General features: G+C 32.9%; 3 protein-coding genes across 3 annotated transcripts in view; all 3 read right to left on the reverse strand.

Moving 5' to 3' along the window:
- Positions 1-6,143: 6,143 nt before the first annotated feature.
- Positions 6,144-9,190, reverse strand: LOC130900542 (uncharacterized). The gene is made up of 4 exons (XM_057811238.1): positions 8,389-9,190; positions 7,620-8,223; positions 6,476-7,409; positions 6,144-6,290 (listed from the first exon to the last, which is right to left on the reverse strand). The coding sequence occupies exons 1-4, from the start codon at positions 9,188-9,190 to the stop codon at positions 6,144-6,146; spliced, it is 2,487 nt and encodes an 828-aa protein (XP_057667221.1).
- A 461-nt stretch (positions 9,191-9,651) lies between these two features.
- Positions 9,652-10,908, reverse strand: LOC130900543 (uncharacterized). Its single transcript, XM_057811239.1, has one exon. It carries the CDS (start codon positions 10,906-10,908, stop codon positions 9,652-9,654), a length of 1,257 nt encoding a protein of 418 aa, XP_057667222.1.
- A 4,353-nt stretch (positions 10,909-15,261) lies between these two features.
- Positions 15,262-27,939, reverse strand: part of LOC130900431 (serine-enriched protein) — an 81,740-nt gene continuing 69,062 nt past the window's right edge. The window contains exon 9 of the mRNA XM_057811050.1: positions 15,262-26,952. Within this exon, the coding sequence (XP_057667033.1) occupies positions 26,779-26,952 (174 nt within the window). The 3' untranslated portion in view covers positions 15,262-26,778. The remainder of the gene's footprint in view (positions 26,953-27,939) is intronic.

Here is a 27,939-nt window from a genome sequence, read left to right on the forward strand (position 1 = left end):
TATTTCAACTTAACTGCTGGGGGTGAACTTGGAAACAGAAGATGAGAGTATAGCTTCCAAGAAGGGGTACAAGTCTTTCAATAGTTTGTCAGATATCATTGCTTTTTTAGTTTGACTAAACTAGCTACATGTAAAACACTCTTATGATAAGTTTTTAATCCTCTTTTGTCGTAATTTCTTTATTTCAACTTAACTGCTGGGGGTGGACTTGATAACAGAAGATGAGAGTATAGCTTCCAGCAAGGGCTACAAGTCTTTCAATTGCTTGTCAGATATCACTACTTTTTTAGAGGTTAAACACTGAAAGTGGTATCAGAATTATTATAATATCCGTAGCTCATCCACCGTATACATCAGAGATAAAACTAATGAGCCCATCTGGTATACATAAAAATAGACAATGTTCTATTTTTTATTGACACCACGTATACTTCATCAGATGAATTCTCAATTTGAGTTTCGAACTTTTGTATACCCCACTCTTTATTTTACAGGTGAATTTTTGTAAATGTCTTGTGCTGTTGGTTATGTAATGAATTCTTTCATTTTTAATACGTTTTAGTATCATATATCAACCATCAACACATCTATACATATTAAAGATAGGTTCAAAATAGCAAATTAACCTGAAAGCAAAAAATGAAATACAGTTTAAAAACATTGAGAAAAGTGCGTTTAGATTTAGTTATGATAAAAAGTAAAAAATAAATTATAGTTTCAATAATTCTTAGCATGAGAATAAAATTATCAATGAGTAAATTAATGTCACTACTATTATAAAAGTATGGGGTGATTTCTATGACATTAAAAAACTAACTTTGTGTTTTGTAATTAATAGATATGAGATTAATAGTTTGATTGCCAGTCGGGGGACTGTCCGAATGACTTTTTCAATTACTGAAACTTAAAATATTAATTTTCTCATAAATAATTTTATGCTTATACCAAAAATTATTTTTCACTTTTTAGTTTGTTATTTTTAAAGCCGTTTTTTTTAAGTTTTTAAACTATAATTTTTCTTCTGACAAAAGGTGTAGTTTTGTCACTGATAGTACTCTGTGAATAGCCTAAATATTAAATTGATAGTAGAAAGTGGAATATTTGGTCTTAAAACTTTTTTAGAGTTATGTTTTTGGTAATTCTAGGTTCAGTTTAGGATGTTTTGTTATGGTAGTTAACATATATATTTTTTGAACATTTTGAAGAATATAAGAAAAGAGATCTGAACTCTTAATCAAATTACTCACAAATGAGATATTTCTTGAAACCACAAAGATAATTTAAAAGAAGAATCTTGAATGATTTTTGACGAAAGAGGTAGTGAAACTAGTATCTCGCTCATCTTTTTCCCAGTTTAATTCATATTAACATCTTTACTTCCGTATTTTCTTTTCAAATCCACCAGCCTAGCTTTGTCACATTGTAGTTTGTCTCTATTATCATAGGCTTCCTTATGAAAAGGAGTTTTCTTTGTTTCATTACATTACAATACCATATAATCAAATTTTCTCCTCTATTATATTACTTTTCCCTTGTTATTTCATTACGTTTATATTGCATATCATTTGCTTTGAAGGTAAAATTTATCGAAAATTAATTAAAACATACAAACATAATATTGGAGAATGTTTTCTCATAACATCGTTAATTTGGTATTGTATCTATGATAGTGTATATCTAATATAGTTTGTGCAATTCGTTACATCTTTATAACGGTTCTTTAGTATTTTCTATTATATAAACGATATTGTAACTGAAAATATGTATAAATAATAAATTGCAACACTTAGTATTAGTATTAGGTTGGGCATTATTTGGGGTCAGCAAAAATCTTATCAAAAAAGTTCTCGATCAAATATTTCTGAAAGTTTCAACACATGTCGAGTCATTAAGTGTAACTACTGGCGTTATCTTTATAACCGTACTCGAAGAAAAAGTCCAAGTCAAAACTGAATAATATTTCATCAATTGTTTCTTTGAATGAATACTGTGACCGGTACACAACTGTACGCCATCTGAGAGTGCCGGTCATAATTAGTTATAGCGGAAACTATATATAGTGTGACGGGTGAACTTAGTGTAGTGGAAACTATAAAAGATGATGGTTGGCTCCATCTATTATTATTGGGTATTGTTTTGGATGTTCTTGGAAAAACAAATTAGCTGTAACTACAATGTTCTGGAATATGGCAAAAGCATGTATAAGAGAGATGCTTACAATAGAGCAGTTGAATATTGAGTTATGTTGCAAACGACTGAAGTAATCTGAGGAAAGTGATGTCTAAAGTGAAATGATTGCTACTAAGTTATTACTAATGTTGTTGTTAGTAAAATGTTATGATGTTTCAAGTGCAAAATTAGCTTGTATAATCTTATATATTAAAAAAATTGATGATTTCCATTCCGAGTCCGTTCAGGCGTTCTACCCAACCGATTTGCTTAATGTTTTTTTCAATGAAAGGTATTGATGCACAGATCAGCCATCAACCATCGGATTTCATCTAATTTTCACCATTCTCAAGTTATACTGAAATGCGATTTCCCCCTGTACATTACTTATGGGAGTTTTTCACATACACACGATATCCTCAATATCTCAGGATCTATTCAAGATAGAGACTTCGTTTTGGTTTAAGAACACTCGCTGAAACATCCTCTTTATTTTGAGTTTTTGAACACTTGAATCGGTTGAGTTGGAGAGGAGCTAGGCGCGGACATTCAATGTGGAGTTATGGATTTTTGTAGGTTTTTTGCAAGTTTTCTTCATTCAAAGATCTATATCTCAGGTTTTAATAGAGCTACAGAGTTCGTTCTTTTCTATTATAATGATTTCTGATACTTATTTAATGGATTCGATGCGAGCGAAGCCGCGGGTAAAAGCTAGTGTTATGTTTAGTTAAAAGGTTGGAGAATTGTAGCCAAAAAAGAGACCTGTCGCGGGCAGGAATTTAAAGGATTACGGTATTTGTGTTGTAATTGTGATGGAAAGAAAAACATTTGAAATAATTAACATAAATATATTTATTCACACAACATCTTAGCTCACATTTTTTAAATTACGATGGTCACAACGTTTAGTCGCCCAATAGTAAAAAAGTGAGTAAATTACTAAATTTCTAAAGATCTTTTAGTTTCCGGTAAAATTTGCTGCATAAGGGAATCTGAACGTAGCTGCATAGGAATAATGGTGAATCTTTTCTTCTTTAATATTTTCTCTCAAATATAAGAAAAATAGTGTAATGAAATTTTCCGCATTATGAATGTCAAGAAAGTTTTGCGCTAAATTTTTCAAAATATTATAGTTTATTTAATCCATAGCGAAAAGGAAGTCGTTAATACTCTGGTTATTTTGATTTGAAGTGTTTGAATCCACTTTGTATGAAAAACGACGTTTTTCCCTTATTATTTTAGCGTTTATTAACGATTCTTGGCTATTGTAGAGATTTATTCTCCCAGTAGACAGTAATTATGTTATACTGTAAAAAGTGCGTCATTTTAAAGCAGATATACAAAGTATTTACTAAAATGAACTTCATCAATTTATTCGTTAATGATGAAATCTTATTTCCAGCTGAAGATATACACACATTTGGGATCCCCTTGTAAACTTTTAAGTTTGGCTATGTGTAGAGCTCGTTTTTTGTTTTTAAATTTTGTAGCGCGTTATCATAAAATACAATATCGTAACAAAAAATTATTTTCGTTCGCAAATATTTTGAATTTTTGTAAAAGAAATCAGATTTAACGATGCAACTTGATAGCGAGTTCATTTAAATTTTGTTGAAAATTCCGGGAAATATGATATCTGAGTTTGATCGAGCAAGAATAGTGGCCTTACATCAAGAAGGTTTATCTAATCACCACATTGCCATTCGTCTGAATATGTCACGGACTTCGGTGAGGCGGATAGTAGCTCTTTTCCTGGAAACTGGTAGCGTTGCGCGAAAACCGAAGTTCCAATAAACCGATTTATAACGGTAACGGTCGTTCAAAGTCACTTTTTACTAACATACCGTAGGGCAATTTTGAAAAGTACTATCAGAAGTAGATTAAATTCATCGAATCTAAGGACAAGAAGACCTACATAGACTTTCACGATGATACATAGATAGCGGTCTCCAATAGGCTCAAGAGCAGAGGGATCATGGCGGATCCATGATGTTTTAGGGGGGTAAAATGTATGGTCGCCGTTCACCACTTATTGTCATTGAGTAAACAATGACAGGTACTATATACGCTGAAAACATTATAAGATCGATAGCGCAATGAATATGGAGCAAATTTCATTTTTCAAGATGATAATGCCAGACCACATCGGACGGAAATGGTACACAAGAAAACCCACCTGTAACCCGTTAAGACCTGACTGCTAACATTCAAGAGAGTGGGAGAATATGGTTGACTATGTTATCGATACATTGATTTGCGGGATGCTGAGACGCCTTGGCCAATTGATTGAGGCGGTCATACGAACTACGAACATTTTTTTTTATCACATTATATCTTTTTTACAGAGTAAAGAGTCAAATAATTTACCTATACTAACAGGAAAAGAGAGGTTGGAAAGTTGTTAGACGAAAACAACAAGATCATTATAGACAAGGAAGAGCAGTCAGGGATATGGAACACCTGCATCAAAAATTTGTTTACTGATGATCGTCATGCAATGAACATTCTTGATCTGGATGGACCCGAGATAATGAAAAGTGAGGTAATAAAAGCAATCGAACCAACAAAGGATGAATGGAAAAGCAACAGGATGCGATTAAATACCGGTTGAGTTTTTGAAAGATACTGTCCTATTGGCAGATAACGTCGAACATCTACAGATGATTCTCAATAGAGTAACTACAATAGGCGGTAAAGCTGGTCTTGAGATCAACGGAAAGAAAACCAAATTTATGGTGATTAGTAAGAGAAAAATACAAAACGTAGATCTGTATATTGAAACGGATCCCATTGAGAGAGTACACCGCTTCAAATACTTGAGATATGCAATAAATGATGAATGGAACCCTGATTTAGAGATTAAAATTAGAGTTGAAATGGCAAGATCCACATTCAAAGAAATGAGAAAGCTCTTGAGCAACCGTAACCTGAACATTGGTACCCGATGGCGAGTCACGAAATGTTATGTACTCTCCGCGCTGCTTTACGGTGTGGAAAGGTGGACACTAAAAGTAGCAACAATGCAAAAATTAAAAGCTTTTGAAATGTGGCTGTTTAGACGCATTTTAAAAATACCTGGGACTGATAGGGTAACCAATACGGAGGTACTGAGAAGAATGGCTAATGATTTAGAATTGCTTGTAACTATTAAGAAGAGAAAAGCGTCCTACCTAGGCCATATATTTCGGAATGAAAAATACGGTTTGCTACAGCTTATCGTCGAAGGCAAGATAGCAGGTAGGAGAGAATTAGGTAGAAAGAAAAAATCCTGGGCGCAAAAACTTACGCGAATGGTTTCAAATACCAGAAGCTTCGAATATAATTCGCCAACCTTCGGTAGAAGACGGCACTGGAAAGAAATATAATTTTTTTCTCAAAATCAAATATTTCACACTTTATTCAAATTGACTTTGATAGAAATATTTCTTGTATTGAATTTTGAATTCCATGAGCTTAAAAATTTTTACAAGCTTTAATTATATCAAAATCACTGGAAATCTTAATTAATTATTTCCCAGACGATGAATACATAAGTATTCGAAAGCTCGGAAAATATATTGAAATTAGTCCACTTTAGTGTTTCCTTGCCACGTTCCCAATAGAAAACTATTCATATTATAGCTGGCAAAGACTTCTTTACAATTCATATACTATTCATTTGATGTATATTAACAACTTGGATATGCAATTTACTGCAATCTACAGATGATGAGTTGTAATCTGATAGAAAATATCAACAAAAACTTTCAAAATATTATTCACATATTTTTTTACCACTTTACCACTTTTTACCAACTGAAAAATGATAGGCTTTCCAAAATCACACATTCTAAAAAATGTGTTACTACCTGTTTAGGATTGATATTCTTTTACTTGAAATCAAACCCAATTTTACATCTACTAAAAATCAGCTATATTTTCTAAGGTTATAATCAAAACTGTATTAATAACATAACGTTACAAACTACTACGTTTCAGTACGGAAAACCAATCGAATCTCTTTTTGCACTCGTTGTTCGCACTTTTTTAATAGGTGGCCTCGCCAAGAAGCTCTTATTAAGCGGCGTTGCCGATACGCACTTTTCCGCAGGCATACTGGGGAAACTGAACATGCCCCCCGCCTTGAAAGAATTTTCAACTGTTCAGTTCTATGGAATCAGAGTCTAGAGAAGTCGATTTTGCAAAAAGAACGATGAGGCCAATTACACTTACGTAGTCACCACGAAAAGAGCAAAAAAAAAACACAGTTCATTAGTCTTTCACTACTCCTTGTCGTCAAGCGGCAACGGGCAAAAGATCTTTTTACGTGGCCGTCGGTGGTACGGATTGTGGCTACTCTTGCTACGCCGTCTGCGCCGGGATGAATGGCTTCCACGCGTCCTAGTTTCCATTTCATTGGGGGTTGGTTGTCCTCCTTTAGTAGCACTAATGTGTTTGCCTTGAGCGAGTCGTAGTTAAATTTCCATTTGGTTCGCGTTTGTAATTCGCTCACATATTCCTTGTTCCATCTTTTCCAAAGGTGCTGTTTAACTTGGGCTAGATGCTGATACATGGATAACCGATTTCTCGGCAAGTGGGTTATGTTAGGCTCAGGAGCAGCATTTGATGATCGACCGATTAAGAAGTGTGATGGTGTTAAAGGATGAAGGTCATGAGGAGAGTCTGATAGGGGCGATAATGGTCGAGAATTTAGAATTGCTTCCACTTCGGTCAATATAGTATACAACTGTTCGAAAGTGAATGACAAATCTTTTGTAACACGTCTTAGATGATACTTAATACATTTAATTCCCGATTCCCAAAGTCCTCCAAAGTGAGGAGACCGCGGAGGTATAAACTTCCAAGTTATGTCATCAGCTTGAAAGGAGTTTGTTAAATTTGTTTCGTTATTAATAATAAACCTTCCCAGTTCCTTTAGGGCATTGTTGGCCCCTACAAAGTTTGTGCCGTTGTCACTGTAAATACAAGCGGGCTTGCCTCGTCTGGAGACAAATCGTTTTAAAGCCAATAGAAAAGCATCCGTACTAAGATCACTCACCAACTCTGTATGTACTGCTTTCGTAACGCAACAAACAAAGAGGCATATGTAAGCTTTGGATACCTTGTATCCTCTTCCGGATTTATTTTTGATCGACATAGGTCCGGCATAATCAACGCCGACGAATTCAAACGGATGTCTCGATTTCAAACGCATTTCTGGTAAAGGCGCCATTATGGGTTGAGTTTGAGTGGGTTTATACCTAAAACATGGAATGCATTTTCGCACAACGTTTTTAACTAATGCGCGTCCGCCTACAATCCAGAACCTTTCACGGAGCGTAACCAACGTGTGCTGCGGTCCAGCGTGCATCAATCATAAATGCGTGTTCCTTACTAGTAACTCGGCTAAATGACTTAGACGATAAAATTGCCGGGTGTTTTTTCTCAAAGGAAATTTGGCATTGATTAACCGTCCGCCAACTCGTAAAATGCCATCGCGGTCCAAAAACGGATTAAGACTAATAATTTTGCAGTCAGCGGCAGGTTTATTCTTGTTCAATTTGTTAATATCACGATGAAAGAATTCGCCTTGCGATAATTTTGTCAAACAGTTTAATGCACCGTCTAATTCAGAAACTTCCAATGGTCCACTATTACTTAGTTCAGGATTTCCCTTGGCCTTACAGTTTAAATAGAAACGTCTTATATATGCGGTGATTCGTTTGAGTTTATTTACGTCCGAAAAATGTTTAATAAAATCATTTTCTGAACACGAGATAAGTAAATTAACCTTTTGTTTACGAATATCGGGCAAATTTTCGTTTTTGTTAGGACATTCAGGCCAGCTCTCCTTTCTTTCTTTTAGAAATGGAGGCCCCTCCCACCACAGCGAGTTATTCAATAAATTTCTGGGTTTTACACCTCTCGATACGAGGTCTGCGGGATTGCTTTTAGTCGGTACGTGACGCCAGCTATCAGCTGCCGACAAGTCTTGGATTTCGGCGACACGATTAGCAACGAAGGGCTTCAATTGATTGGGTGGATGCTTCAGCCATCCCAAAACTACCGTTGAATCTGATCAGTAAACGCACTGATCAATTTTTATACGCAATGACCTTTTGACTTCATTCGACAATCTGACTAAGGTTACGGCTGCCATTAACTCGAGTCGCGGCAGCGTAACGGTCTTTAACGGTGCGACCTTGGACTTTGCGCATAGAAGACTTGTAAACACTTCACCATTCGCGTCGATAGATCTCAGGTATATACAAGATCCGAATGCATCTTCGGACGCATCCGAAAATCCGTGCATTTCGATCCTAACAGCACCTTGGCATATAGCGCGTCTCGCGATGCTCAAGGAGTTTAGTACCGGCAAATCGGCCTTAAATTCACTCCAAAACCTTTCGATTTTTATTGGGACTACCTTGTCCCACGATAGCCTCTCCAGCCACAACTTTTGCAGCAATATTTTCATTAGAATGATACTTGGCGATAGGAGGCCCAAGGGGTCCCAAATTTGTGAGACGTTAGAAAGTATGCTTCGTTTAGAAACCTTGGTTTCAGATATGTCAGAAATACTAAACACTAATTTATCGCCAGAAGGCTGCCACATAATGCCTAATGTTTTTGCATTTTCATACTCTCCAAAATTAATTACATGATGATTTTCAGTATTATCACCCACATATTTCAACACGTCTGGATTGTTCGAATAAAATTTTCGCAGTTGAAAACCACCTTGTTTTAATACGTTACTTATATCGAGACACATTTGAGCTGTTTCCTCTAAATCATCCGCTCCGCTTAGGAGATCGTCAACATAAATATCTGTTTTAATAATTTCTGCTGCTTTTGGATATCTACATTCGTTTTCGTTCGCCAGCTCAAATAAGCACCGTAATGTCAAATATGATGCCGCTGTTGTACCGTACGTTACGGTTTTTAATTCGTATGTAGTTAACGTATCACTCGGCTTTTGTCTCCATAAAATCCGCTGAAACCGGTGTTGCTCGGGCTCTATTAGAATCTGGCGATACATCTTTGTAATGTCCGCGCTTACTACCAATTCATGTTGCCTAAATCTTAACAAAATAGAAAAAAAGAGTTTGTTGAAGGGTGGGACCGACATATTGTAAGTTATTAAGCGATAATCCGGAAGAAGTTGGCGACGACGCGTCAAAAACGACTCGTTGTCAAGCTATCATTTTTTATAACTCCATGGTGAGGCATATAGTAGGAACTTTTGTCAGTTTCGGTATCCTGTATCCTACTCATATGGTTTAAATCCTCGTATTCGCGCATAAAATCGCCATATAATTTTTTCAAGCGTGCGTCCCCTTCTAATTTGCATTCTAAAGACATTAATCGCTTTATTGCTATTTCCCGTGAGCTTCCTAGTTTTTCAGGATTCTCCTTAAACGGTAACGTTACTACAAAACGCCCGTCTTTATCTCGTTTAGTGTATCGCTTAAAATGCTCTTCACAAGCATTTTCCTCATTCTACCTTGGTAACTTTAAGGGTGTTTCTTCCACTTTCCAAAACTTAGTCAAACATTTTTGAATATCCGTATCGACATTGTCATTTTGTATAAAGTTGCATGAGACCGAACTAGATTTTACGCCGATTGGACCGGATACTATCCAACCGAATTGAGTTTTTTGCAGTATGGGGTTGTTTCGGCCTAAAGGTATCTGCCCAGCACAGATGACCTCCCAGAATATGTCTGCTCCTATCAAAATTTCGATTTTGCTTGATTTGAAAAAGGTTGGGTCTGCTAAATTTATGTGGTCAGGCACATTTAGCTTTGAAACATCAACATTTACTGCTGGCATATTTTCGGATATTTTATCGATAACAAAAAACCACTTAGCACAACAATAATCGTTACATAGGGATTTCAATCCCACTTCACATTTGAATTTAACATTTGACGAAATATTATTCAAGCCTTTAACCGTGATATTTGCTTTATGAGTTTTTAACTTTAATCGCTTGCATAAATCTTTAGTCATGAAACTTGACTGCGCGCCACTGTCTAACAACGCCCGCGCAATATGAAAGTTACCGTCGTTATCTGAAACCTGGACGTATGCCGTTGAAAGAAATACGTGGTCAACAGAACAACACGCAGACAGTACTACAGAATTTTGTTGTTGCTGATCTGTTGTCGGATTTTGCGTTTTTCCCGTTACTTCATTAGATTGCTCTGATGCCGACCATGCTCTACGTTCCCTGTGCAATAATGTATTGTGTTTCCCATGACATTTAATACATGTGCCACGTCGGCATACCTTACTATAATGACCCTTTTTCAGACAGTTAGTGCATAATTTCAATGCTTTTGCTTTACCTTCGCGTTCTTCTATCGAAAGCTTAAGGAACTGCTGACAATTATGAATATAATGATTCCCTTCGCATAAAACACAAACTGGAGTACGAATCTGATTATCTGTTACTAAAAATGACCTAGTATTGGAGCTGGAAATTCTACGCTTGTCTGTTTGATTCTGTGCTATCATTTCTAGCATATCGGCTCTTGACTTTAAAAAATCCTTTATATCTTTAAAAGTAGGTTTTTCTATATCTGATTTAACATTTTCCCACTCGCGCAAAGTGCTATTATCCAATTTTGTAGAAATCAAAAAAACAAGTAATGTATCCCACTCCGATACTGGTTGATTCAATTGACTCAGTGCCCGCAAATTTTTAGAAAAATCATCTATAAGTTTTCTCAGCCCGCTAGCAGATTCCTTCATTACCGATTCACCGCTAAATAATGATTTGACATGATTGTGAATTAGCAACTTGTTATTATCATACCGATCTAATAATGTATTCCACGCTACCTCATAGTTTGCCGTTGATATCTCTAGTGATTTTATGACGAGAGCCGCCTCTCCTTCTAGTGATGCTCTGAGATAGTGAAACTTTTGAATATTACTGACTGATTTATTTTCATGAATTAACGATTAGAAAGTGTCTCTGAATTCTATCCAGTTCTGATACACGCCACTGTATTTTGGAAGATTTATTGTTGGTAACCTAACATTATTTAATGATTGTAAATGCTCATTTGTTTGAATTTCGGGACTATTTTCCGAACTACTTGTTGAATCACTCGGACTCGATTTAATTTCGTGTTCACGCAAAAATCGTTTTGCTAACGTTATTTGTTTAAAATATTCATCCTCGAATTTATGCCGTAATTCTAATTGATTATCTAAATCCGCAGCTTCCGTTAATTTTTCAATATTACCCTGTATATCTTCGAACTCAAATTTAACCTCCTTTAAAGCTTCGACTCTTTCCACAATTTGCATTACATCATCCTCCGTAACTGTTTCTGATTTTAATAAATTACTTAAAACCTTTGAAAAACATGTTAATTTTGACTTTATTGTACCTCTTTTTTTTATTGAAGTCGCTAATTCCGACATCGTAACGATAAATAATTATTTAAATCTTGTTAGTTAAATTACTAATCTATAAGCCTATATGAAAGCAATTCAACATTAACGAACCAAAGGATTATAAGATTAAATAGGAACTCACTTTGTTTCTGGTCGCTTTTCTCTCTTCGTCTACTGTCCAATATTCCACTGGGCAACTGGCTCACACAATATAGAACGCCAACGGCTGCCGGGAACCGTTTTCGATGCTTGCACGTGGTAATTATAACCCCGAACTTCGATTCTACTTGGATTTTTAGTAGGAAAACCATGCTCTGCTACCAATGTTTAGGATTGATATTCTTTTACTTGAAATCAAACCCAATTTTACATCTACTAAAAATCAGCTATATTTTCTAAGGTTATAATCAAAACTGTATTAATAATATAACGTTACAAACTACTACGTTTCAGTACGGAAAACCAATCGAATCTCTTTTTGCACTCGTTGTTCGCACTTTTTTAATAGGTGGCCTCGCCAAGAAGCTCTTATTAAGCGGCGTTGCCGATACGCACTTTTCCGCAGGCATACTGGGGAAACTGAACACTACCATAAGGGAATGGTTCGTTAGGTTATTGAACCGCAAGTTTCGGCCGAATTTATTGAAGAATTCAGTAAAATGATTAGGCATTGATACATTTTTGATTAAGAACACGATTTCTCCTCTCCTATAAATTATTGTAGTGTTTCTTAAATTCTTTGGACTAATAGAAATTAACAAATCAAATAAAATATGAGAAGATGAAGATGCTGCTAAACTGAGACGAAATCGTTCTGCAGCTGCAGAAAAAACTTAAGAAACTTATTTTTTGATCTTTGATTTTCAGTAAAAACTGTTCCATATATGAGAATGGCGAGGAATGCAAAAATTTTATATATTTTGAATAATTTTACTAATTTTCAGCTTGTTTTAAGTTTATTTATCTTCACTCTTATTTTTTGGTCGAAGTTAACCCAACTATTGAGAGAAATTATTAAATTATATCACCACTTTTAATACCCATGTGCAAATACATTTTACCGCATTTACATTACATCTACATCTACAGTTTAGAAAAGTAGAAGAGTATAATGGAAAAATAAATTTTTTTCAGTCTGCTTTAAGAGTCTCACTACTTTCTTGAAAAGTCTAGCCTATGAGTCAGTTCATAAACACTAAATAAGAGTTTATAGACTGCATATTTCATTTGATTGAAAACTATAATTAATAATGTTGAGAATGTATTCACTTCCATGAGGCAAATATAAATACTCGTAATAAGAAAGTTAAAGACAGTAATTAATCATCATATATTCAAAATATTGTATATTTATAATAACTTAAATAACAGTTACATTAAAAAAAATTTTGAATCCAATATTCATTTTAATTACAGTGGTAATTTTAATTTACTGTCTACTATATCAAACATAAATACTATTGTCCGATTAACTTGTATTTTAACAAATTGACAATAACTGTATGTACAGTTTGGCAAATAGAGGAATGAATGTTGAGAAACGTACGAGAGGCACGAAGTTCAAATGAGAAAGTATTCGGATGACAAAAATGGTTATTACTGTCTACTATATCAAACATAAATACTATTGACCGATTAACTTGTATTTTAACAAATTGACAATAACTGTATGTACAGTTTGGCAAATACAGGTTATACGCTTAATGAATTAGTACGGAAAATAATCAAAGTAGTAAATTTTGTACCCCAGAATAAAATATATATTCTATCTCGGTATCCAGTAAATACAAAGAAGTGCTTTTCACTATCTAACAGACACAATAGAACTGACAATAGTAGTCAAGTATAGTGGCCTGATGGACCGTACTAATCCCTACTACCATCATCTAGTAACGCGCATTGATGAATATGGCTATGTCACATTAATTCCTGTATTTGCCAAAGTATACCAGTATACGTTGAACATTCCTAATACTCTCATACAATTCATATGTGTAGTAAATTGTACATCTTTAAAATAGATTGGAGAATATATAGTTCATATCGATTATATACCTAGCAGATAACTTCTCTGACTAAATCAGGTTCAATGAAGTCCCAAACAATCCAATACGGCTTCAAAATATTTATTCGTTTGAATCTAAAAGATATTTTAGAAGCCGTAGAAATTGGTTTAATATCAAATTATCATTAAAAACGTAAATTAACTCTCCATTAGAGAAATGCCTCTCAAGGTAGACGTTCGAATTCGTCACTAGACTGTAGTTCACTTCTAACTATGATAAATGGAGAATATGGTAGATGAAGAAGTGAACGTGACTCATGTCTTATCCTGCTATTTCATCCGAGGAAGTGGAAAATATCTAAAAGGACTAGCGTCACGAATATGCGCGTATTTGGATGCTTATGATTTGAAAATAGTTTTGGATTCTTTAAAAAGAATCAATAACTATTTTATATTAAAAAAATCAGAAATGATCAGAAAGTTGACTGTTGGTGAATGAACTGCAAAACAGAAAGAATGCATCTCCATTGGTTGACATTCGTTCTGATAGATGTTTTGCTACTACCCCATTCCTGAGGAGAAGAGGAGTGGCAGTTTGAGGAATGCATAAAAAACTCATTCCAACTTTACCTACTGGTGGTGTTATTGCGTTAGACAATGCGTCTTATTACAATGAACTACCTTCATAATCGAAAGAACTGCAATGAAGGGGCAACTTAATTATTTCATTACTTAAAACCAAAATTATACGCTATTAAAATATATGAAATTAATTTAAAAAAATTCAAAACAGCCGGAGAGACTAGCCAGTTTGGCCGAACATTTGGGTAAAAATGCCGGACACAATTATTTTAATATTTGCTGATTATTACAAGGAATTTTTTTAATATTTCCTCAGTATAAATGTAGTTGTTTAATTAAATACTTTTGCACCAAATTCATTGCGAGAAAGCATTGAATATTCAATTGTTAAATATTAGGAGGCTATGTAAAAAGTTTCAGCTCAATTCATTAATCATCAAATATCATTTTTGATAAATTAATGTAATTGATGTGAAAAATAATTCTGGCCAATAAGGTTATTTTTAAATTAGCTTGAAGATTATGAATTATGACTTTAATTGTAGTATTAAAATTGTTAATTATGGATTATATTGAATAAAATAGAATAAACAAAATAAATTTGAAATTTTTATCATCATTTTTGAAATGTTGTGAGATGAGTAAAAGTTTTCTGATCAAGGTTATCTGCACTCTTATTAATTTTGAAAGAACTATTAACACATTTTTCTGTTGTTTTTTCATGTTTGGGGAGCTAATTTGGAACGATTTTAATAATCGCACTCGAATCATTTGAAATATACAGTCTGTTATATTTGACTATTTTTTACACATAAATACAAAAAGGAATGTAAACCCATTTTCACACAGATTTTACTCTGGTGAAAATCAATTTAACGTTCACGATATTTGTATAAGCTGATCGGTATATATGACATGTATAATCATCACACTAATATTAGCTTGAAAGAGTTCTTTGATTGAAAGTGTTTGATCAGAATCACGATCATGAAACGAATAGCTTTATTTATGATACACTCTATAACTTATGACTATTCAATACACTTTTTTCATTAAATTTATCACCTATTAGATAGGTGATCGATTGGATAACACTTTGAAATAAAGATGAATTTCTCGTCAGTTTTTTATTTGTCTTTTACTACAATATAGTACTATACAATGAACTTACATAAAGTTTTTAGCCTGGAGATTTGTTACATATTCATTACAAATATAATATATACACATCTCCAGGCTGGAGATGTGTATATGTATATGTCTGTTTCTCATCATTATTTTTTTGAGCTTTACGTTTTGGTAGAACTTTAGCTTGAGAGACAAATTCAGATCTTCGCCTTATAAAAATTATCTCCCGAAAATGTAGCACAGATGCTTGATCAATGCAGCGACTTTTTTTCCATGTACAATTTGGGGTAAAAAGCAAAGCATTTCCTTTTGTTTTGCACCAGAATTTTCGATATAACATGACAGTGACAGTATGTCTTGATTGATTCATTCAAAATCGAACTTCAAAAACTGTATTTGAATTAGTTTGAAAACACCAACTACCATTAGAGATTTGTGGTTATTAAAGTTTCAAATGTTAATCTTAGGAAATTTATATGTTTCAATTCAAAATGGTAGTTCCTATGTCAGAGTCATTTAATAAAAATATTTCCTTGAACTTGAAGGGATACTTAGAGAATTATTATATTTCAAGATAATAGATTATTTTGAAAACATTTCATATTCAATGTTTGTACATCATTATAAGAATAACAAGTAACTGCATTACAGAAATTGTAGAGACAGAATATTTAGTATCTCAAAAAAGTTTAGAAAATTTTTTTCTCAATTACTTTTTATTTGTTCCACAAAATTAAATTGGGAGATAAAATTTCGTTTACACATTTTTACACTTGATTTTGCATAGTATACGAGTACAAATCAATTACAAATTGAGATTTCTTAAGTTTCCTATTAAAATTTATATATTGAATCATCGGTTGGTTGTAATAAGAACTCTCTTAAGCCAATTGCACATAAATTACAACATTAAATCAATATCAACTACAGTCACCACATTTACCACTGTTGCGCCTATACAAGTAGAAATTAGAAGAGGAATACACATAGAGGAATGTTGGGCATTTGGTAATAATTTTTGTAGGTTGAACAATGACTATTTAGCCTGGATATATCTTGCTCCAAGATTTTCACCAAGTTGGTTATTTTAAGCAAATTCTAATTAATATTCTTCTAGCAAGTCTCCGATGGAAACTTTAGTTCTGGTATTGAAGTTTAAAAAACAAGACGCAATGAGACAAATACTAAAAACTTGCTGGATCTTTAAAAAAATTTAATATCTATCTGTAGTGGCATATTACTCAAAAGTCGCTTGTATAAAAATAAACTTCTATTGTTTTTTAATGGATGAGATAATTAGTCGAATTTGTTTGAAACTATAGAAACATTTCAGATTTCCAGAGAAAAAAATAATATAAGCTATTCTTCTTACAAATCGCGTAATGGTTATTTCCCACAAAAATAAAGATGTTTTACTTAAAAATTTTATTTTTGAAATTTTGTTAGTGTATTTATATCTATTCTGTTATGCACAGTACAAAGAATAGTTATAAAAGTAAAATCTCGAAAAAAAAAGTCATAAAACAGTATATATTCTGCGTTGTCAGTTGAGATTATTACCATTTTTTTTTGTTTTCGTGTTGAATATTCTATTCACTAGTTATTTCTGAAAAAAGCCACAGTGTTACTAATTGAGCCACTTTGTTACTTCTCTTAATACTTGAATGTACATAATTTCTAATATATTTCTTAGTACGAGTATGTTCTCTAAGTCGGCGACTTTTGATCGTTGGTTGAATTAGGAGAGGTTAACCCTAATTTATGTCACTTTAACAATATTCGGATAAGTGTTATTAACCAAAAATTGAAAATTTATGTTGGGAATTTAGTAACGCAGTATTCAATTCTAATATATTATCTCATAATGTACAATACTAAAGGCATTTGAGGCCTCATTACTTATTTTTCTTTTCTCATCGATCCTCAACTCATTTCACGTTTCCTCTCCATAGGTTGCGCTTTTGTACTTTTGCGCTTCAATTTTGCAAACCTATTTCCCGACATCCTTTCATTATACTCAATCCATTTCACTGTTTGGGCTTCCTTTAGTTCTTCGTTAGTTCTACTTCATAGTCCTTCACTTGTTTCTCCCCAAAATTTCCCTCAACACCTTTCTATCCCATACAACCAGTTTTGTTTCTTCAGTCATTGTTACAACCCATGTTTCACCACCGAACGTAACTGTTGGTCGTATATCTAATTTTGGCTGCTCTCCTTTCATTTTATCAATTTACTTAATGATCCCACGGTTTTAGTTCCCAGGTATTTGAATTCGCAAACTTTTTCTATATTATATTTCTTGTACTTTTCCGTTTTAATTTCTATGTATTCCTTTCTACCAATCACATATTGTCTTAGCATTTTATCTTGGCTTATTTTCAACCCATAATTTTTTGCAGCCTCTTCTATTTCATAGAGTGCTCTTTCAATTTCTTTTTTTGTTCTGGTTATTAAAGCTTAATCGTCTGCATATGCAATTGTCTACTGTATATAGGGACAATTGAACCATGTTTTTTTTATCTTGCTATCTCGTGAAATTTTTTCCAACGCCAGATTAAAAGCCACTGTTGATAATGGATCTCCTTGTTTTAATTCCTTTTCATCCCTAAATTTAACTCCAATAGAATTCCATCAGGCATTACTCCACAGAATGAGTTGTCTAATGTCACCTTGACTAACTTTACAATTTTTTTCGGGATTCTTAGTAGATTAAAGGCAGCATACAGATAATTTCTATCTAGTGTGTCATAAGCCTGTTGAAAATCTATAAACATACTTTGAATGCCCAGATTTTGCTCATAGCTTTCATCCATGATCGTCTTAAGGGTAAATATCTGATCTGTTGTTCGTCTTCCTTTCTTGATACCTCCTTGGTATTCGTCGACTATCCGTTCTTGGTATTCGTTGAGTCTGTTTCCCACAACTTTAGCCAAAATTTTGTACACCACATAAAGAAGTGATATCTCTCTATAATAGGATTCCATTATAAGGGATATCACGCTCCCTGCGCGCTTAAGGCTTTTCAAATTTTCTATCTGTTTCTTTATCACTTTGTTCCTATCAGTTCTAAGAAAGATTTCTTTATCCTTTGTTCCTCTATGAGATCCTCATTTTCTTTTTCGTTTCCTATATCTTCTTCCTGTTCCGATTCCTTGAATAAAATTTCGTTCTTAAATTGTAAAGCAGTTTTGTTTCTGTATAACCATATTCAAATATGCTTATGCACAAACTTCGTCGCTGGTGGTGAAAGTGTTATTATAGCTTTAAACAGTAAGAAATTTGAAGATTTAAGGTTTTTTTGTTGCCGAACGTAAAATGTTGAGTCATTGTGAGAAAAATGGCCCATATGACAAATAAAATCATAGAAATTAATGTTTTTTGGAACAAACCATTTGCATATTTAATTGAAATTATATTTTAGAGTTTACTTGTGCATTACTAGAAATTATTAATGCTTTTACACGAAGATCGCCTCAAACTAAAAAATACCATTTTGTGAGGATGTAACATTACCTACGTTTCAAAGCACGTTATCTCTTTCCTACAGGATATAAAATTGAGAGAATAGTTGCAAATAATTTATTAAAATATTTTTTGTCACATAAATTAATTAACATTCCAGAATGTTTGTTGTATAGATCGTAATCAATTTATGTATCCTATTTACTGTTACTATAAATATAATTTTTCTACGACCGTGCGTTTTAACCTACTTTCCCGCACGCATTTTAGTTTTGAAAGTGACATTCTTCAAAGGAGAAACAAATATCAAAACTGGTTTGATATCAGTTGCTATGACAACCCAAGCGTGTAATTGTTACTAAAACGACAAAGTTGTTCAAAACGTCTTGGAAGTGACCGAATAAGAACAATCTTCTTTTAAATTAAACCACATCAAACCGAATCCGATACAATAATATTAATGGATTCATCCGACGAATAACTTCCCGAAGCCGTTTTGAAGGCTGCAAATGAAGCTAATTCCGAGCTGTTACCTGCCAAATCCAGACTAAAGTATGAGAAGCAATACGACCATTTTGTTACATGGTGTAAGGAGAAAGGGGCCAAAACTTATAAGGAAGAGGTATTTCTGGCGTATTTTTCAGACCTAAGTAAGGTTTTGAAATCTAATACATTATGGTCCCGCTATTCGATGGTAAAAAGTTTCTCTGTACTACAAATGACTTAAAACCGTTGCCGTCACCGTCATCGTCATCTTTATGCGACCTGCAACCGATGCCATCTTCACCGACGTCATCTACCTTCCAGATGAAACCAAATAACTCCACTGGGCCGGCAATTCTTACTAGTCTACAGAATACAACAAATTGTGTTTTCAATATTAATATTTATAATAATTAATAATTTTTAGTTAAAATTTTGTATATTATTATGTTTGTTGGAATAAAATAATTTTTGAAAAATGGGTTGGTATACTTTTATGTATATACGGTCGTAGAAAAAATAATGTTCCTAACTCATGCGTAAAGTGTCTTTCCCGCACTTGACCGCTTGCCCGAACTCCGCTCCGCGTCGTTCGGGACAACTGCAGTCGCGTGCGGGAAAGTATCACTTTCCGCACTTGTTAGGAAAATAACTATTTTATTTATAAAATATTTGATAATATGGCTATATAGTCATTTCCAAATACATTTGGACCACTTTGGGGGAGCTCTGACGTTATTCTAGAAATTCAAGGTAAACAACAATATTTGACGATTTTTCTTAATATTAGTGATTGATTAATGAGGTGATTGGTATGATGAAACATCATAATAGGAAGTAACACGTATTAATAGTTACAATACAATAATCCGTGAAAAGCTAAGTATGTAAATCTAAACAGTCGAGAAATGAACAAAATTAATTATAAAATTTATGTACCATCTGGTACGGCTAGTGCATTAGCGCTGTAGTGCTACAGAAAGTTAAAAAAAATTAAGAATCGAATCACGCTTTGCACTATTATTTTTCAACCGGGACACACGAACGTGTTCTACGCGTTCTTCCATGACATACGATGACCTATGATATTACCGTCGGGCTAAAACAATCGCGTGATGGAACTAAAGAAGTTCACTGCATTCTGTACAACGAAACGCTCAATACGATGGTTAGGTTACGAGTAAATAGTTTTTTCCTCAATTTTCTTAACTGTCTATTGTCTAGTTTGTTAGGGCGGTTTGAACCAAATAACAATATGCTAGAATAGAGTGTGTTGATTGCAGTATGGTTGTTTTCAACTTAATGAATACCAAGAAATTTTGTAAATAATGTTCGAACGAAAAAAGTATAGAATTAAAAATTAAAGGTGAGCCTTTACTATATATTATTTAGAAAAAAACTGGGGTAATTACGAGTGAAAGTTTACTTTTTAGTGGAGATAAAAATATAAAAAAGATGAAGTTAAAATGACACGTGAACTGAAAAAGCTATCATTATATATATATTATTTATCAAATCTATTAATTGTATCAAATTTTATGGGACACTGGAAGTGTTAAATCTGTTTAAGATGTTTATGACATTTTTGGAAATGGGAGCATTGCAAATTTTCTTCAAGGACAATGAAAGTAAAGTAGTATAGACCTTGGTAAATACATAAATAGTGCTTAATGATTCTTATTTATCTTCTGTATCAATCTATAATATCAAGACGGACGCCGATAAAATCAATGGAAATTTGGCAAAGACGACAAACCTTCTGAATAGTATGTTTTCTTTTGGAAACATTTCAGACCATCTAAATTTGTTAATCACGGTTTACCACTTTAATATTGGTATATTGGTATTTACCAATCCTCAATTAAATATATCTCAATTGCTTTTAATATCAGAGGCATACGTTATAAAACATTTTTTAACTAAAATATACGTCAACTTGAATAAGTATTAAAATTACCGGTACTACCTTCTTGATGATGATACCATAGTTAGGCATTACTGTGGTTTTTCTATATTATTTCACGAGTATAATAAACAAACTTGATTGCAGTTATTATAATAATTAAAAATTAATAAAAAATTATTTCTTCTATGCATACATAAGAGCTGACTGCTTTTTCTCCATATTTGGATTTACTGCTTAACTTACATTATGATTATAATTATCTACTGTTGATCGAAAACCTCATTAAATTTAATCAAAAATAAACATATAGGTATATTCAGTGCCTAAAAATTTTTATAAATTAATATTAAGAGACAAAATTAATGGATCTTACAGAAATTCAAAACTTTTTCATCCAATTTCAAATAAGATGTGTATTTTCGTTAAATTCTTTTTTTTACTACTATTTTCTGATTTTTAATTAGAGGCTAAACTTGATACAGTCTGATAATTAATTATTGCTCTTATATAATTTTCTAAAAACTATAGAACTGATGTTTTTTTATTTTGAATCATATTGGTTACAAAAATGTCATACTGTGAATAACCCTGTAACCCTATAACTACTATATTTAATTTTGATCAAATTGAAATTGGTTGATTAAAAGAAATCTTTATTGATATACAAAATCTGTTAAACAATGCTTCGTTAAATCCCTATATAATTGACTATTATTTCAGAAATCGCTTATTGAAGGGAATTCTCAAAATAATCGTTAGTTATAGAGATGCTGAACGAGAATGAGCGAAACATTTAGTTTAACAAGCTGTTCTACAACATAGATAATAATTGTGCTTATTCTTTTAAAAACATAGGAAATTTCAACTTCAACAGAATCAGTATAATATCGAAATCAATCTAAATAGATATGACGAAAATTTCAATTCAATTTACTCATTTTATTTATGACAGCCGATTATTGCCTATAATGATTGTACACCTATGTGAAACCCATTTAATACTCTAACATCTTTTCCCCTTTTCCATTTAACAGCTTTTGTAATAATTTTACCAGAAAATATGATTAACCAATGAATCTTTCCTTTTTTAAGCGGTTTACCGCGGGAGATAAGTGGGAACTGCCTCTTGCACGGTTCTTCAGATCCCTTCACAAGAGAATATATATTACAAATGCTATTATTCGCCGTCTATTTCGATCTTTCTAATAATTAAAAAATATTAATCTGTGTCTAAGTGTAAATTTAATTAAATAATCGGTTGAAACTTTCGGAGCAACTGGTTCGAATATTAATAAAAAACATACAGGAGCCAACGGAGCAGGAGAAACGACGAGGCCGTAGCCCACGATACACACATATATTAGTATATGTATTATAGTACAAGAAACCACGCGACGGTCCTATGGTTGTTGTATATGCTGGCGTTAAGAGGCTTCGGTAAATAACCCTAACAACTTTGCGTCGGATATTGAAATTGGACTCAAAACTGCATTCTTTTAAGATACAGTTAGTACACCAATTGAAAGAAAATAATTTTATATACGATGTTCAAGCGTCCTGGCAAATTTAATAATATTTTTCTCTCGGACGAACCCACTCGAACGTAAATGGGCATGTCAAAAAACAAAATTGAAGATTTTGGAGCGGTGGAAACCCTAAATTAAAACATCAAAGACTTTTGCTTTCTACAAAAGTGACGGCTTAGACGCCAATATCCTTAAAGGGATAAAAGGTCCGTAATTTTGAAAATACGTAGAATATGTGGACTTTTTTTTCGACCACAGTTTCATCATTTTTATAGTAATAACAATAAAACAGCAATATAGCGCATCCTGTCATATATCCGACGATAGTTTAGGTTAAAAAAATGTTTACAAACAAATTGATCTCGTGTAGAGAAGATATTCTATGGCCTGGCAGTTCGGAACTGTCTCTAGCTGATTTTTTTATGGATTTTCCTTAAAAGTTAGACTGTAGCCTTTCATTAGAATGTTACAATTTACAGGAATCTTCTAAGTATGATACTTTTTTTTTGGTTGAATCATAACGCTGTGATTTTTACTACTCTTATTAGGATTGTAAACAAACAGAAAATATAAAAAGCAACTCTTTTGTTTGCAATAGATATCCACTAGCTAGAAATCTTATTTTTTGTTTAATAACTCTAGGGGAAACAGATTTAGACGTGTATTAGTCAAAAATGATTTCTAAATACAAATTTGGTTAAATATTTAAAATTCGTTTTAAAAAGATTATTAAACATCAAGATTTAGATGTAAAATGATTATCAATATCTATTTATACAAACAAATTTTAAATAAAAACAATCATTGTATCCAGTTCTCTAAATATTTAATATATTATTCTTCTAGTTGAGCATTTAATGTTGTTATTGATAATGGAGGAATTATGAAGCCAGATCAATAATATTGGTAGTAATAAAACAAATTCTATTCTTTGCTTACTTGGGAAATTATACAAATTATAATTTTTCCTGGCGTTGTTTCAATTCGAGCCATGAGCCGGAAAGCAGAATAAAGTAGAACGCGCACTCAATCAACTCGGCTCGGTCAGATCGGAAGAAAACGGTCTCCACGGTGCTGGTGCCGCCCATTGAACTGAAACTTTCGGTAGCTTTCCTTTCAGGTCATTTCTTAGTACACATAGGGCAGCCTAGTGAAGTTCATTGCAATTACTTTAATGACTATAATTTATCAAAATTAGTTCAAGCTCATCATAATCTGATGAAGATGGAGAAATTTCATTAGTATGCGAATAAATATAATAGCGTAGACCAAGATTCTGGATTCATATATTAACCACACGAGAAAAACTTGTTAAGAGTTTCTTAATCATCATTTCCAGATTTACTTAATGACGAAGAAAAATTTTTCACTTTTGTGAGCTGTTACCATTTGAAAAGCGGGACATAAATTATGTTGTCGTAATAGTATCTGTCTCATGGATCATACAGCTCAAAATATTTCCTCAACATTTCTATTAAAATTTCGTCAAACAGCTCTGCAATTTGAACCTGAATTTAAAATATTTTCGGAATGTTCGGCAGTTTTGCCCCCTTCGGCATTCTCTGTCGTTGACGAACCGAGTTGAACGGTCTGAGCCAACCAAACGGATTTATTACAAAGTAATTTTTATGTCACGAAAAAAAGCCTTGGGGACTGTGTTAATATTTAAAAATTTTTTTAATGGAAAGAAATAAGTACAGTTACAAAACTTCTACAAATAAAGATGAACAAATAATTCGTGCTCTTAGCACGTGGCATCGTAAAGTGATTGCTAGAACCATTACACCACTGCCTACGATGCCGCCGTTGAGGCTTGGAACCATTTATTGGCATAACATAATGCATTTAAATACAAGTAGATCAAAACATGCCGACTGTTCTTTTCCGATCCGACCGAGCGGAGTCGATTCAGTGTACGTCTTGCTCAAGACAGACGATTATACAGTTAGCGTTTTAGTGAAAAAATTGTTCATAAACTAAATGTATGAGAAACAACAACAACCACAAAAAGTACTGATTTTAGTTTAATTGTAAAACCAAAGGCATTTTTCTTAAAATAAAAATGTTTCCTGTCAAATTTGGATTGGCGAAATCGATTAGTGCACTTTAATTGAAAAAATAATGGATCATTTTCGGGGAAAAAATGGATTTTAATAATATCCCCACAATTAAGAAACTCTGTATTTTCTCGTCGAGGGATTCATAACTAGAAGATCACGCAAAATTCTTGGTATATTCTATTTTCGAATTGCTGTCTGTGTGCTGGGGTCATATCGTCTAAAATACCACCACCATTCCCACTAATTGTATTGTTAATTATTTAAGTACTGAAAAGAAAAATTGCAGAATTTACACACAGCAACAAATGTGTTTTTCTTTCAGGTACTGTAGAATTGTTTTTTTCAAAACATTATAATTGAAAACTATCGAAATTTTTTTCAAAAAAATTAGAACTTCCTCACTTTACACTAATTATTTGATAAATAAATACGAAAAATTTAAGCTTATAATGAAATTTAAGAAATTTGGATCTCGAATGCCAATAGGTGTGAATACAACATATTAAAACGTCAGAAAATATTTAACAAAACAGAAGGATGATACTTGTGGGGATGGTAGAAACTTTTAGGTTATATAAGAACGTTCCCTGTATATGATTAGTGAGGTAGTTTTTTAAAAGAGGTATGTATTTTCCAAAACAATCAGGTATAAATCATCCTATTAGAAAATATTGTAAAAGCTTAAATAGGTCAATACAAGTTTGTTGAATAGCTAAAAGTTACTAATTATGGAGTAATACAATGAGCAATATAATACAAGATGCAGCTGATCGATGCATACAATATCTAGCAATAGTAACTATATCGGTGTGGTGCAATTCTGGGGAGAAATCTACCTTTGATAGAAATCCAACAAAATGTCAAAGTATCTGATTGATTGGAGCAGATTTGTACAACTAACTTTGTCGTCTGAGGTAAATCCAATACTCCACTTAAATCTATTTGGAAATTTGGATAAATCTAAAAAGTCAGTAGCAGAAAAGAAAAGAGTTACTTAGTGGCAGTCTTGTAAGTAACGTGAGAGATTGGTCATATGCGATATTTTGCGAATGATTTTATTGTTTATTTATTGTTTAATATCAATCGACTTCAACTGAGTAAAGGAAGCTATTATGTAATAATTATAATCGCGCTTCTATTCAAACGCTATTTTGATTGGATCAAATATGTGGAAAAAAGGTAGAAGTAATTTTGACACTTTTTAAAGTTTTGTGTTTGTGTTATTTGCGGTACCTTCCCACTTAACATTTATATCAAAAAGGATATGGTTATGCACAATTTTCAAATTTCAAAATCTAATTTTCAAAAAATTAATCTCATTTTTTTTGTATGTTTTCTCAATTTGCTTTTCTTTTGACGTTTGATTTAAAGAGCATTCTTTTTAAGCTATAGTTAATCTGGCGTCATTATAGGATATACGGACTATATCTGTAAAAATGTCAAGAGTAAGTCATACCCGGCCAAAATGGCCACATAATATTTAGAAGAGACAATGAAAGTGCAATTTTATGCAGAGCTATCGTTTCAAATATTTTTATTACAACAATAGAGGCATACAATAATACGGCACGCCTATTTGACTGCAAAAAATTATTCCATTGTGCCATTGTGAATACACTTGCGGTGTTTTTCAAAAATGGACATTTTGACTACCATGTAAAAGCACCCTGTCTCATCTAAATTTATCCCACAGCGGTTATAACATTTGAGCAAAGTCCCCAGATTTATTTACAATTTCTTGAAATAAGTTAACATAGAATTTAACCATAACGTATCGTATTACAAAGCATCCATCCTCCAATTATTCGTATGATTTAGATTGTCATTCTTGTTTTGATTGAACAGGTTAAATAAACCAAATTATACTTTATTATCACAAGTTGAAGTTTCCTTCGGTGTTACTTTCTTTAAAACAATAGTGAAAGTAAAAGAATGAGCAGGAGATGATTGCGGGGAAGGTGATGAAGAACTGATGGTAACAGTTGGAGGTGGGATGGGTTGATGTTTTGGAGATGGTGATACAGATATAGTAGGCGGGGGAGCGGGCACAACAGTGGCCTTATGTTAGTTGGAAGAATGCTTTCCGTCTGATGAAGCTAGTTCACTGGATTGGCTACTACTCAATGTCGTATTAGAGCCATATGGATCGGAGCTCTGAACTGACATTGAACGGCCTTGCGTCTGACGTCTTACCCGATTTGGAGAGAGTTTTCCAGGGTCGACACTTGTTGGGTCTGCCTGCAACATACAGTGCTTAACTATCTTGGAATAACATTCAATGATAAGAAATAAAATTATCTCCAACTTCAATAAGTATTATACTAGACTTGATGTTTTGAAAATTTGCTGCTCTTAAGATTGTCATTATTGAGTTTTCTAAAGCTGAATAGAAATTAGTGTGAAATGCAAAATAATTTTACTAAACTATATTTACAAATTATCTTTAGTCATTTAGTCCTCTAAGAACAACCCATAATAGTGAAAAATAAAAATATAATAATATTTAGAAATAACCTATTTCAGAAAATAGAGTGTCCACTATTTCCAATTCTATGGATTCTATATTTTATTTCAATAACATTGATCTTTCATTTGAAATTTAGCAGTTCGAATAAAATGAATAATGATATGAATCCATAACTTAGACACAAACAGAACAAGAATAGTGTTTTTTAAATGATAGCTAGGCTTAATTTTTATTTCAACTCAAGCTCCTTTCGTTTTTCACACAATTTACTCACTTCTTTGCTGTGGCTATACAACAGAGCTCTGACTCTGCTACACATAAATACAACCTCAAACGGTTTGGTTCTTCTAAGTCTTCGTATTTGGAAACTATGAATGTATTTCGAAAGAGAAATAATAATAAGAAATAATTACAATCATCATCTTTAACATTTTAATGAAAGTAATCAATCAATAATCATTATAAGTTTTGTACACATAAGGAGTCTGAAACGTGAAATATGAATTAAATAACCACCATACAATCATATAAAATACTCTCTATTTTTATATATTTGTATATACCTTCAATAAGAGTAGTCGGTATTCTACCACAATTCTCTGTTGTAATTCTGCAAAATTCTCAAGCGGATCTTTTCGGTATTCCCATAAAAACAAATCGGATGATCTAGCTCCACTTTATTGGATGCCTTCCGTCATTCCGAAGCCATGGAAATGTTAGTCCAAAAAATGTCTTTCTTGACTATCATGATTTGAGAA

Source organism: Diorhabda carinulata, chromosome X (genome assembly GCF_026250575.1).
Source record: "Diorhabda carinulata isolate Delta chromosome X, icDioCari1.1, whole genome shotgun sequence".
In the NCBI taxonomy this organism is placed as follows: domain Eukaryota; kingdom Metazoa; phylum Arthropoda; class Insecta; order Coleoptera; family Chrysomelidae; genus Diorhabda; species Diorhabda carinulata.

Coding starts and splice junctions, on each gene's coding strand:
- LOC130900542 (XM_057811238.1), bottom strand. CDS start 9,190: ATGTATCGCCAGATTCTAATAGAGCCCGAGCAACACCGGTTTCAGCGG. Junction 8,224..8,388: donor GAGATCTATCGACGCGAATG/GTGAAGTGTTTA, acceptor TTTACTGATCAG/ATTCAACGGTAGTTTTGGGA. Junction 7,410..7,619: donor ATTTTACGAGTTGGCGGACG/GTTAATCAATGC, acceptor TCCATGTTTTAG/GTATAAACCCACTCAAACTC.
- LOC130900543 (XM_057811239.1), bottom strand. CDS start 10,908: ATGAAGGAATCTGCTAGCGGGCTGAGAAAACTTATAGATGATTTTTCT.